This window comes from Mesoplodon densirostris, chromosome 1, assembly GCF_025265405.1.
Source record: "Mesoplodon densirostris isolate mMesDen1 chromosome 1, mMesDen1 primary haplotype, whole genome shotgun sequence".
Classification (NCBI taxonomy): domain Eukaryota; kingdom Metazoa; phylum Chordata; class Mammalia; order Artiodactyla; family Ziphiidae; genus Mesoplodon; species Mesoplodon densirostris.
In genome coordinates this window covers 223,603,475-223,615,150 of record NC_082661.1, presented here as the reverse complement: position 1 = coordinate 223,615,150, position 11,676 = coordinate 223,603,475, and the positions used below count along the sequence as shown (strand labels likewise).

The 11,676-nt window shown below is 44.9% G+C and overlaps 1 protein-coding gene across 5 annotated transcripts in view; it reads left to right on the top strand.

Annotated features, from left to right (window-relative positions):
- The first annotated feature begins 847 nt into the window (after positions 1-847).
- UBE2D3 (ubiquitin conjugating enzyme E2 D3) overlaps positions 848-11,676 on the top strand; it is a 30,486-nt gene continuing 19,657 nt past the window's right edge. For 2 of the 5 annotated variants that reach the window (XM_060115583.1, XM_060115546.1), the window contains exons 1-2: positions 1,326-1,468; positions 2,248-2,402. In XM_060115583.1, coding sequence (XP_059971566.1) covers positions 2,379-2,402 — 24 coding nt within the window. In that variant the 5' untranslated portion in view covers positions 1,326-1,468; positions 2,248-2,378. The other 3 variants (XM_060115554.1, XM_060115564.1, XM_060115573.1) reach the window with 3 other exon arrangements.

Below are 11,676 nucleotides of genomic sequence, written 5' to 3'. Positions count from 1 at the left end.
CAGTTCTTACTTTTCAATTCCCTATAAAATTAATCTTACTACCCTGTGCCCTAAGTATGGTATACCAGAAAGCAAAATCACCTCTCCATCCTTTTCACCGGCAGAATAAAACCCTGTATTTCTCCCCCTGGATATTTCAGTAAGTACTGAGTTTTTCGGACCCCAAACTCTTATTTCTTGAATGAGTTTTGCAACTTTCTGGCTCTAGGGATTGAAACACAGCAACACAAGAAAAAGGTATTAAGCCTATTCCCATACCTAAACTTTAGGGATGGTGATCGCTGATTACAGAGGCAAGTAAACAGCCCGTCCCAATCTCCCTACCCACTCTCTTAATCAATTTACAGTTGAGCTTGATTTCTAGGCTGCTCTAATTCTGGGGTCTGGTCAATGGACACTCTCTTCTCAGGGCTGATCCTCCAGACCCTAGGGTCAGAATAGCACTAGGATTCCGCACGTGGGAGCGCTGATCAGCTGCCTGCCCGGTTCTATTTGAAATAACTGTTCCCATTTTGAGGGGCGACTCCTCCCACAGGTTAACCAGCCCAGGCCGGCAGGCGAGCCAATATCGCTCACCTGCTGCACCGGAAACTTCAAAAGCCCGAGTCAACGTAGACTAAAGGTATCCAGTAATTAACCCATAGTACCTCCCACAGCACATTCCTGCCTGAGCGCCTGACAGAGGGATGTGTCGGCTCGCACTCTTACCAGTGCGGGTAACTCCATTTCCTCTCCCTCCCACCAATATAAGCATTCAGGGGCGGTGCTTCCCGGCCACGGCCCGCCCCAGGTCGATCCGGTGCCCCATTGCATCTCGCGAGAATTTGTGGATTTGGGGGCGGGCCCCTATCAGGAAGAGGGCACAAAACTGCCCTTAAGTCATTGCAGCGCTACAGCTCCTGTTAGACAGCCACGAGATTCTCGCGAGATTCGCCTCCTCAATACCAAGTGAGGAAATTGGGGGACGCTGTCGGGAGGGGCGTGGGGCTCGACCGCGCAGCTGCCGCTTCTATTACCTTCCTCCCATGGTCTCCTTCCGGTTCTCGATGCTTCTCTGAGTCTAAGGGTTTCCGCCGCTCGTCTACCCTTCCCCCCAGCCCATGACCCGCCTCCGGCCCCCGCCCTCCCAGTCCAACCTTCGATCTGTTTAGTAAGAAGGTGCTGTTCCGAAAAGAACGAGAAGGGGGTTGGCACAGATACGCTCGGCCCAGGACGTGGGGAACAAACCGTCCTCTTTCGCCCTTAGATTCGTGCCGCGCTCACGACGGCGGCGTTGGCGGACTGATACGCGGCGGTGAAGAGGCAGGAGGAGGGGGGAGGGGCGGAGCGTGGCAGCTGGCAGTAGTTCCGTCAGAGCGGACATCTTGTGGCTGTGTCGTGCGCGTGAGCCCCGTAGGGCCGGGGAGGCACCAGCTGCCGCGCGGGGAGGAGGCCGAGGCCGCAGCTTGAGGGAGGCCCCGGCCCCTCTGTACGCGTGGGTGTGGACGGCTAGGGGAAGGGAAGGGAGGCCGGCCCAGTGGCCGGCCGGGTAAGGAGGGAAATACAGGCCCTCGGTGGCTTGAGTGACCAGCCTGTTGGGTGGGGTAGGGTAGGAAGGCTGAGGACGCCGGGGCCTCTCCCGTTTAAGGGGGAGGGGGAATGGGCGCGTCCTCGCACCTAAGCCGGAGCCTCAGGGGCAGCTCGGGCGCGTGGTGGCGGTGGCTGGGCGGGCGGGCGCGCGCGGGAGCGCGCTGGAAGGCGGAGTGTATGGTGGCGTCAGGGGCGACACAGCATAGCTTTAGCTGCGGGGACAGCGGTACACATCCAGCCTCTGATTTATTTCCTTCCCCTCCCCGTCCGCACTTTTGAGCAGCGGCCGAAAGAAGCCGGGCGTCAGTCCGGAGTCTCCTGTTCTCCCCTCCCCCCTTGCCTTTCTTTGCCCTAGTGACGCCGGCGTAGCGCCGACTAGGCCCCGGCTCCTCCTCTGCTGGGCCCCGGACCCTGCCCCGCACCCACCCCTTTCTCCTACGCCTCTTCCTTTCCCACCCGGGTCTCTTCCTTTCGAGAGGCCGGGAAGTCACAGTTGGAGCCACCCCTCCGCTCTTCCCGGCACCCTCGCCCCCTCTTCGGGCCGAAGCTCGGCATAGAGGCTGTCGGTGGCTCTGCCGCCCCACCCACCCCGGATCGCGACCGGTTTTGAGGGACTTGGACTCGTCAGGGTCTCTGCGGGGCCTGTGCGAGTGCTGATCTGCTCCGTTTTTGCAAAAGGCGCCTGTGTCTGGCAGAGCCGGTGTGAGACCAAGAGACAATCCTTCCCAGCCGCCGGGATAATCAAGAGTTTTGGCCGGAACTTTGAACACACACCGAGATACTGAGGAGCCAGACGAAAAGCACAGACTATGGCTCTGAAACGGATTAATAAGGTAACCCTTGGGGCGGAGGGAATGGGGGCGTGAGAGGAAAGGAAGGCCCAGTCGGAGGGAGAGCCTTGGCATTGGGGGGGGGGCTATAATTTCGGAAAGACTCCTCCTTGGGTCACTTCGTCCATTGGGGGATGGGGAACGCGGCTGTACTTTAAGAAGAAACGAGGGGGAAAACTCGGGAACAGAACACTTGCGGCAAGTGAGGTGTTATCTTGAGCGTGTTTCAATGGAATCGGTGCAAATTAGAGATGAGGGAGAGTGGTGATTGCAGGCGCCTCGATTCTTCGAGAAGAAGAGTTCAGTCCCTCTTCGGAATTGCCGGGAGACGCTCCCGCAAATGTCACGGCGCTTCCTATTCTCGGGGTTTGGAAACTTATTTTAGTTGTAAGATCAAGGCTCTGGGCCTTCTGGAAGAAGAGACGGGGGAAGCTCAGAGGAGAGAAGACCTAAGAAATGTGGCGGGTCCCGAACGTGATTTAAGGGGTCGGGGTAGAAGTCTCACCAGCTGAAGAGTAGTGAATGGGCCTGGCCAGAAGCTGCTCGACTCTGGGCAGCTTGCACAGGAGTCAAGTGGGGCTGGGAGGAGGTGGGCTGACACAGTGTTGCCGCTTTCTGTGTTTTGTAGTTGCGACGTTTCACCCGAAACTGTTCATCAGAGGCGCCCCGGGAACTGATGGAAAGCCCTTCTGGAAGCTCCGTTTTGCTTTGGCGGGGGAGGGGGGGAGAGTGTGGTGGCAGCGAGAGGAGGGTAGGTGTACCTATGTCTGCCTCAGTCCGTTTCATAGCAGCCTCCGGGGAAATGGTTAAGCTATTTAAAGCGAGGTTTGATGGTACACTGTGGATCCATGTTGGAAAAAATAGGATTTTTCGAGGCTCGGGTGGGGAGCGGAACCTCCACCTCCGGTGATTTAGTCTCATTTTCTTGCTCTAACTTCTATCCCGCATTTTAAGATGGCGGCTGCTTTAAGTGGTTCAGGCTCTTTCCGGCATCTCCTTTCGTAATAATATGAAATAATATTCTTTGTTAAATGTTAACTTTTACATCACGTTGTACACTGCCCTAAGATCTCCTGCTCAAGACTTATCTATATTCAGACTCTCAGACTGTATTTCCCTTTTTTGTAACTTGTGTGTGATGTGTTTGGTTCTTGCACAATCGAGGAGGGTGGAGTATTTACAGCTAACTTGAAAAAAATGCCATGGAATAAATTCAGCCTTACTAAAACTAGGAAACAGGAGGTTGTGGATTACAAACTTTGGTTTTGATAGGTTGCTTTTTAAACAGCGTTTACATGGACGGAATGGCAAGGACTTGGCTTTACTAAAAATAGGCCTGATGCTGCTTAATTTTACATTTATTTAACGTGTGACTTTGGAACTTATTTGGCAAAACTGGTATCTTATGAATGATGAAAGTTTAGATTCAAAGTATTGATGTTGAAATGGTAAATTTTGATTTAGGCCATCATTGCATTGTCTCTGTGGGCTTATGTGAAATACAAACTTAAGTCTTTGTATTTTTGAGACCATGGAAAAAGAGAGGAGTTTAGGAGTTAAGGCTTAATGTACAAAGGATTATTAAACATCTCTTTCTATGACCACTTTGAAGGCCAGCAACACACTGGAGAAGCATAGTTATATTTTGCAATATAGTTGAACATAGTATTCAGTACAAATCAAAACCTTTTATCTATAGGAATTCATTCGGGCCACTAAGATGTGGAATAATTTCAAATCCATAGACTTTTACGCACGTGGAACAGAACACTTGAAAGGAAGGTCTCATTGGTTTTTTCTCTTTTACAGGTGACACCCAGCTGCTGTGACACCACTTTAATGATGTAAAAGCTCTAGAGGCAGTATAGCGGTTAGGAGTGCGGACTTGGGAGCAGAAAGGCTCCACTGAGAGTGCTGGGCAGAGTTACCCGTGTGCCCCTATAAAATGAATATGCGTTGTGTATGAGCTATAAATAATGGAGTGTTTCCTGTGTACCAGGCACTATTCTAGACACTAGGGCTGCAGCAGTGAGCAAAACAAATTTTAGAGTCCAAGATTTTTTTTAAGGATTAAATAAGTTAATGTGTGGCTTTGAACAGGCCCCTAGCACAAGGCACTCAATTTATTACTGCAACTTTAATTTTCAAGAGCTTTTATTAAAGAACTTTTGGAGTCTAGTACTCTTCATCAATACCAGATTGTCTCCTTTTGTAAATACTTTGAAGATCTGTGTAATACAGAAACTTGACCTAACACTTTCCAAACTGGAAAAAAACAGTGTTGATGTGGGACATTTTTGATTCAACCTGTAGAAAAGTTTAGTTGTGCATGTGGTTTGGTCTTCAGCTGTCACTGTCAGAATCACATGGTCAAACTTTAAAAAAAAAAAAGTCCCAGATTCAAACAGTTTTAGCAAGTGGACAACTCTGATGGGAAATGCTCTGTATTTTAGGCACTGCTCTTTTATTTTTAATTTATTCTTGTCTGCAGCCCCCCAGATTTTAAATGTTAAGATATATCTGTATTCCTCACTGATCATTTTATTGGCATGCTTATTGTTGGAATATTTTTAATCAGTAGCAGTTCATTTGATTAAGCTTCTAAATTTGTTTTCTTTCTAAAGCTTATGTTGTAGTTTTTTTGAATATTTCTTAGACCAAGCAGCCTTATCAAACAGCCCTATTCTTTTTTTTTTCCCCCCTTGTATTCTTTATTTGGACAAGCTGTGGTCTTATAAGGCTGTCAACAAGAATAAAATATGTGAACTCCCTAGTTGGTTGGTGGTGTTTGGGAGCCAGAGGCAGTTTTACTACTCTCATCAAACAGAATGACCATAGTGCATGTATTTGAGGGAAGTTTAAAGAGAACTTTACGTGAAATGTAATATGAACCAAGCCTGAAAGAATAGCTCATGCCTTGAGTGTTTGCAGTGTGTCAGAACTGTTAGAAGCACTTGTATTAACTCTTATGACACCCCAAGGAAGTAGGTATAATTATTATCTCCATTCTAAAATTAGAAACCTAAGGCACAGAGAGGTTTAAAAAAAAGAAGGGTCCTCATATCATGGCAGGGTTGGGATTAGGACCTAGGCAATTTGGGCTCTGCAGTGTGTGCTCTTAACCACTACATTGTCATGTCATCTTTTTAGGGTTTTGGTTTTTTTTTTTCTTTTTGCGGTATGCGGGCCTCTCACTGTTGTGGCCTCTCCCGTTGCGGAGCACAGGCTCCGGACGCGCAGGCCCAGCGGCCATGGCTCACGGGCCCAGCCGCTCCGCGGCATATGGGATCCTCCCAGACCGGGGCACGAACCCGTATCCCCTGCATCGGCAGGCGGACTCTCAACCACTGCGCCACCAGGGAGGCCCGGGTTTTGGTATTTTTAAAGTTTTCTTTTGTATGCATCATTCTCCTAACAGCTAGACTTAGCATCTGCTCTGTATTGAACACTGTTTCTAAGCCCTTCATGAGTATCTACTTATTTAATTCTCACAACAACCATATGAGATGGATGCTCTTACCATTCCATTTTATATGTGAGGAAACAGGTATAGAGTGAGTTACTTGTCTCTGGTCAGATGGCTGGTAAGGGACTGAGATTCAAATCCGATAGTCTACCTCAAGAACTCAAGCTCTTATACTTCATGCTGTCTGCTATTTTGAACAATTTCAATTCCTAAATTTAATCTTGCTTCCTGAAATAAGCTCTCTCCTCCCACTTCACATTTAAATAATTGGGATTGAACTTTATTCTTAGGTTATAGCTAATTTGTGAGTTTAGATTTTAGCTAACATAAGTTTTGAAAGTAGGAGTGTATTTTCGGTTAGTATCTTCACGGACTAAGGGAACTACTATGTGCTGACTAATCACTAGGGGCATCATAAACTTCTTTCCAGTGAGCCTATAGGCTGTATGCATCATGTCTCAAGGCTTGTCTTTAGCCAGCTAACTTAGTTTGTAGGGCGTTTGTTGACTGAGAAATGCTGATCATGTAATGACCTCAGTTTTTTATTTGAATAAGGGTGACGTTGACACTATGCTTTGGTCTCATCACCATCAATGTTAATTCTAGTAGTTATCATACAAGTGGAAAGTTGAATACTCTTGGTAGCACTGGGGAAAAACTATCACTGGATATCTCTATCATCATATTGTATGTTAACTCTTGCGTTCAGGTGTCCTTTGTTATCTAAGATAAGTCAATTCTTGAGGATTTTCCAAAGCATTTCACTATAATCTCTTTATTAAAGAAGACACCAAATTCCTAGTATTGAGATTAAAATGTATCAGATTGAATTCTCAAATCCTAGATTAGCTTTTGCATTCTACTAGATTTGGTGCATGTGGGTTTTGACATGGGTTACATTTATATATCAATGTTTAACAGCTTTTAAAAGAATATAGGTACATGAGGTCTTGCTAGACTTACTGAATCATTTCCCTGGGAACAGGCATAATATTGAAATGTCCCCTAGGTGATTCTGAAGCCTCCCTCTGGTTAAGAACCTCAGACATAAGGGATAATCATTTAATCAATACTTATTGAGGTCTTACTGTTTGGCACAGTAGTCTAGTCTCAGGGGACAAAATATAGGGAAGCCTGTTACTACCCATGAGGATGTCTTCTTCTTTTTTTTTTTTTTTTTTTTTTTTCCGGTATGCGGGCCTCTCACTGCCGTGGCCTCCCCCGTTGCGGAGCACAGGCTCCGGACGCGCAGGCCCAGCGGCCATGGCTCACGGGCCCAGCCGCTCCGCGGCACGTGGGATCCTCCCAGACCGGGGCACGAACCCGTATCCCCTGCATCGGCAGGCGGACTCTCAACCACTGCGCCACCAGGGAGGCCCGAGGATGTCTTCTTTGAATGAAGGAAATGAGCATGTAAACACATAAATTGGTATTTGTCACTCTACAACTTTTCAAAATTATAAATCAAGTAAGGGAAGCATTTATTTAAAATAAGGGGAATCGTTATTCCAATGTCAGATTCACCTTTTTTTTTTTTTTTTTTTTTTTGATGTTAACGCGGGCCTCTCACTGTTGTGGCCTCTCCCGTTGCGGAGCACAGGCTCAGCGGCCGTGGCTCATGGGCCCAGCCGCTCTGCGGCATGTGGGATCTTCCCGGACTGGGGCACGAACCCGTGTCCCCTGCATCGGCAGACGGACTCTCAACCACTGCGCCACCAGGGAAGCCCCAGATTCACCCATTATTAAAGATAGGTTTATTTAAATACCTTTCCTATACGATATTATATATATAGTTATATATATTTTTTTCATTGTTATAGTGTGTTTTTTATTTTATAACTATTTTAGTTCCCTTTCCAAGACAAATTAGTGTTAACGAAATTAAATGATTTTTATTTCATTGGAAATTTTGTGCTCTTGATCTAGTTTTGCTACCATAACAGTGATCTTATTTCAAAATTGTATAGTGTAATGAAAAATGGGTATGTTTAGTGAGTATATTATTTCCCAGTCTATGTTGTTAGATGAGATTTAGTCTCAAAATGTTACCCTCGGTCCTGTTACGTGGGGAGGGGAAAAGTTCAAATGAGTATTTTATACTTTGCCTAAACATCGGATTTTTATCTCCCAACTATATTTTGAACATAATGTTGTATCATTCACAGACCTCCAACCAGCTTTTCTTAGTTAAATTTGTTGTATTTAACCTTTTGGGTCTTAGTTGTGATTCACTACCTTTTGGTTACTTGTTCATTTTCAGGATGGAATACCTCACATTAATCCTAGCCTTGTCAACAGTTTCCTGGCTAATGTATAATTGAATGTCTTCAACGACTGGACTGCTGTTAAGTTTTGTTTTTCATATCTATAAAATGCCTTATTTGCTTTCATGGATCAAAGCTTAGGAACTAAATTTGACTCTGTGTCTTTGCCCATTTAGAGATACTGCTTACAAAAGAACAGCTTTGAGTAATCTGAAGTGACTTATTTTTAATGGTGATCTAAAGAAAGAAAATTACAGTGTTATTCATTCAAGCTATTCTTTGTACCTTGTCTGAATGAACAGGCATACTTGTCTCATAATTATAACTAAACAGGAAGTTAATTTCTTGTCAGTGATGTAATGAGACATGGTATGCAGCACTTAACCTCTTAATCTTTAATGTAAAAGAAACTTTCAGGATTTCTTAGAAGAAATCACAAATTCCAAACTAAAATGATTTTTTTTTTTTTTTTTTTTTTTTCTTTTTGCGGTACGCGGGCCTCTCACTGTTGTGGCCTCTCCCGTTGCGGAGCACAGGCTCCGGATGCGCAGGCCCAGCGGCCATGGCTCACGGGCCCAGCCGCTCCGCGGCATATGGGATCCCCCCAGACCGGGGCACGAACCCGTATCCCCTGCATCGGCAGGCGGACTCTCAACCACTGCGCCACCAGGGAGGCCCTAAAATGATTTTTAAGGGGACTATTCCTTCCCATTCTTAAGTCCACATATGAAATTGTTCAGATCTCAAAATCTTTTTGCCAAGCTTCCTTCTTTTGAAATGACTTCCGGTAACCATGCATTTCTGAGAAATTTGTTTCCTTCCTTGCTATTTGTATCCACATGCGGTATGTAAAATAAATTTCACAACATTGAAGTTCAAAAACTTTTTGTTTACTTCATAGCAAACTTGATCTTTATAAGAACTAGAGCAATTATTGTCTGCCTCATTGGGTAATTAATATTGCATTTTGACCTCTATCATTGGTCAAGATATATACCTTTATATTGCTAGGTTGTAAAGGTTCTTTGAGGGTGATTCTTATTTCAGAATTTCTTAAAGGCACTTACTCTCCTTGCTTCCTACCTCATGCCCTCATCTCATCCAGCTCCCAAGGTAGTATTTTATGTTGCTCAGTATAGGTTTAAGAGGCAAGGGCTGTCCTTTTTTGGGGGGCGGGGGCGCTGTGTTGGGTCTTCGTTGCTGTGCGCAGGCTTTCTCTAGTTGCAGAGAGTGGGGGCTACTCTTCGTTGCAGTGCACGGGCTTCTCCTTGTGGTGGCTTCTCTTGTTGTGGAGCACGGGCTCTAGGACACGTGGGCTTCAGTAGTGGTGGCACGTGGACCCAGTTGCTCTGTGGCATGTGGGATATTCCCGGACCAGGGATCAAACCCATGTCCCCTGCATTGCAGGCAGATTCTTAACCACTGTGCCACCAGGGAAGTCCCAAGGGCTCTTTTTTTAGTGTTGATTCCCATGCTCATACAAATCTTGAAGTCAAGTAAAAGTTTTGAAAGAAATGGACTCTTGAATAAAATACAAGAAATTAACTTGCAGTAATGGGATGGACTTCAAGTTTTCCCAAAAGTGATGATAGGAAATGTATCTGTACTGCTATTATGACTTTGTGTGATGATGCAAGATGGATGGCAGAGATTGGGATAACATGATGGTGGAACATTGTGGTAATTATTGTACTTAATATCGTAATTAACTACTGTACTTGGCCTTACCACAGTAGTCATCTGGGTTAAATTTTGGCCAGCCCTTGGGAGAATGATGGAACTGGACAAACTAGAAAAGGTTATACAGGGAGTTACACTTCAGTAGCAGAATTGATTAAACAGATTTTGTTTTCCTAAATGCTGACTTTGGTTATATTGTATAAGTAGTGGCTGTCATTGAAAGAATGTTTAGCAGAATGTGTAAATAATAGTTACCGGAGGTCTTAAATCTTACGAGAGGCTCATCTACTCATATGGCTGCTCTGTAGTTATTCATAAATAGTTCTTGTATTTCCAATTTATACGCCTTTTGGAGGCAGTGATCATTTCTTATACTTCCCTAACATCTCTCAGAGCCTCTAATCTGTTCAATGCCTTGGTTTCCTGTTCTTTGTAGTCTGTGGTTGGTCATTTCATATCGAGTGAGGAAGATGTAGAGAGACTAGAGAAACAAAAACCAAATATTTAGCAGTATGTTTAGACCTCTCTTCTTGGTCAGTGTCTCTCAGCCTTTTCATGTTTTATCTCCAACAGTCAATTGTCAAAGATACTGTGTCCCATGGTGATAGAAGCAAAGATCTTCCTCAAAACAAACTATAGGCTTTCTGTTTTGAGTCCCACATAATGAATGGTCAGACTCATTAATGTTTAATCATGTACCTCCAGATGAGAACACTCAGTGGCTTACGCTATACCTGTTGGTTGCCTGTAAGAGAAATTTGATTGACTCCTTTTCCTATCGGTCTATTTAGGCTTTTAAAGGGAAGGGAGAAACGTATTTCCCAGTGGGAGAAGGCCTGGATTCTCACACTAGCCAGGTGTTCAGGAGGTTTCAGGAGAAGCAATTCAGAGAAAGATGATCCCGAAAGGAGAAAATTTCCCCAAAAGAGCACACCATGGCAGAGAAGTGTCTCACTTTGGTGGGTTTTTTTTCATGAAGCGTACAGTTTTTAGCATCGTACCCTGTATTATATGTCCTTGATCCAGTGTCCTTTCAAGGTGAGTGGAGCATTTAGCTAGTGTGCGCCAAACTCCCCTGCCAACTATTTTCTTATTTCAGTGGTCTTGATGAAGAGTTGGGTTGGTGTGATTGAAATTTTTTTTCTCCAGTTTGCCAAGTACCATATCAAATTCTTTAACTTAAATACATCTTTGATGCAAGGACACTCTTTAGAAAGCAGCCTTAAATGTATCCCTGGACCTATTTTTCAGGTCATCTAGTACATACACTACTTTGCTTTCTTACCCATCCTGAAGCGCAGCATGTCCTGTATTTGCACTCAGTCTTTCCTTTCCCCTCTTAAGCGGGGGGGGGGGGGGGGGGGGGGGCTAATGTAAAATGGAGATGAGACCTATTTCCATAAGGTGGTTGTAAGGGTAAAGTGATCAGTGTTTTAAGATATTTTTCATCCCCAGTGACTTAGTTTATGTTCTTCTCTCACCTGAATTACTGCTATAGTTTCCTAATGTAGTTATCTACTCATACATCCTTTGTAGTCAGTATTCCTACAATTTGGAGGGTGAGGAGGGTCTTTGACATCCCATATTAAGTAAAATTTTGTGTGGGCATGTGTATTTGGGGGATAGAGGGTCAGTAGTTCATCAGGTTCTTAGAAGTCCTTGACCTTGTCACAAACAATGCTATATACATGTGTAGTAGTGTATGAAAAGGTGGAGAAATGGCAGAAACCAAATTTAGGATAGTGTTAACCTCCTGTCAGGGAAAGGGAAGGGCATCTGGGGAGTACATGAGAGATCTGTTATATCTGCAAAACTTAAAATCTGAAAGAGATACAGTAAAAATGTTAAGCTTAAATATCAAGCTAGG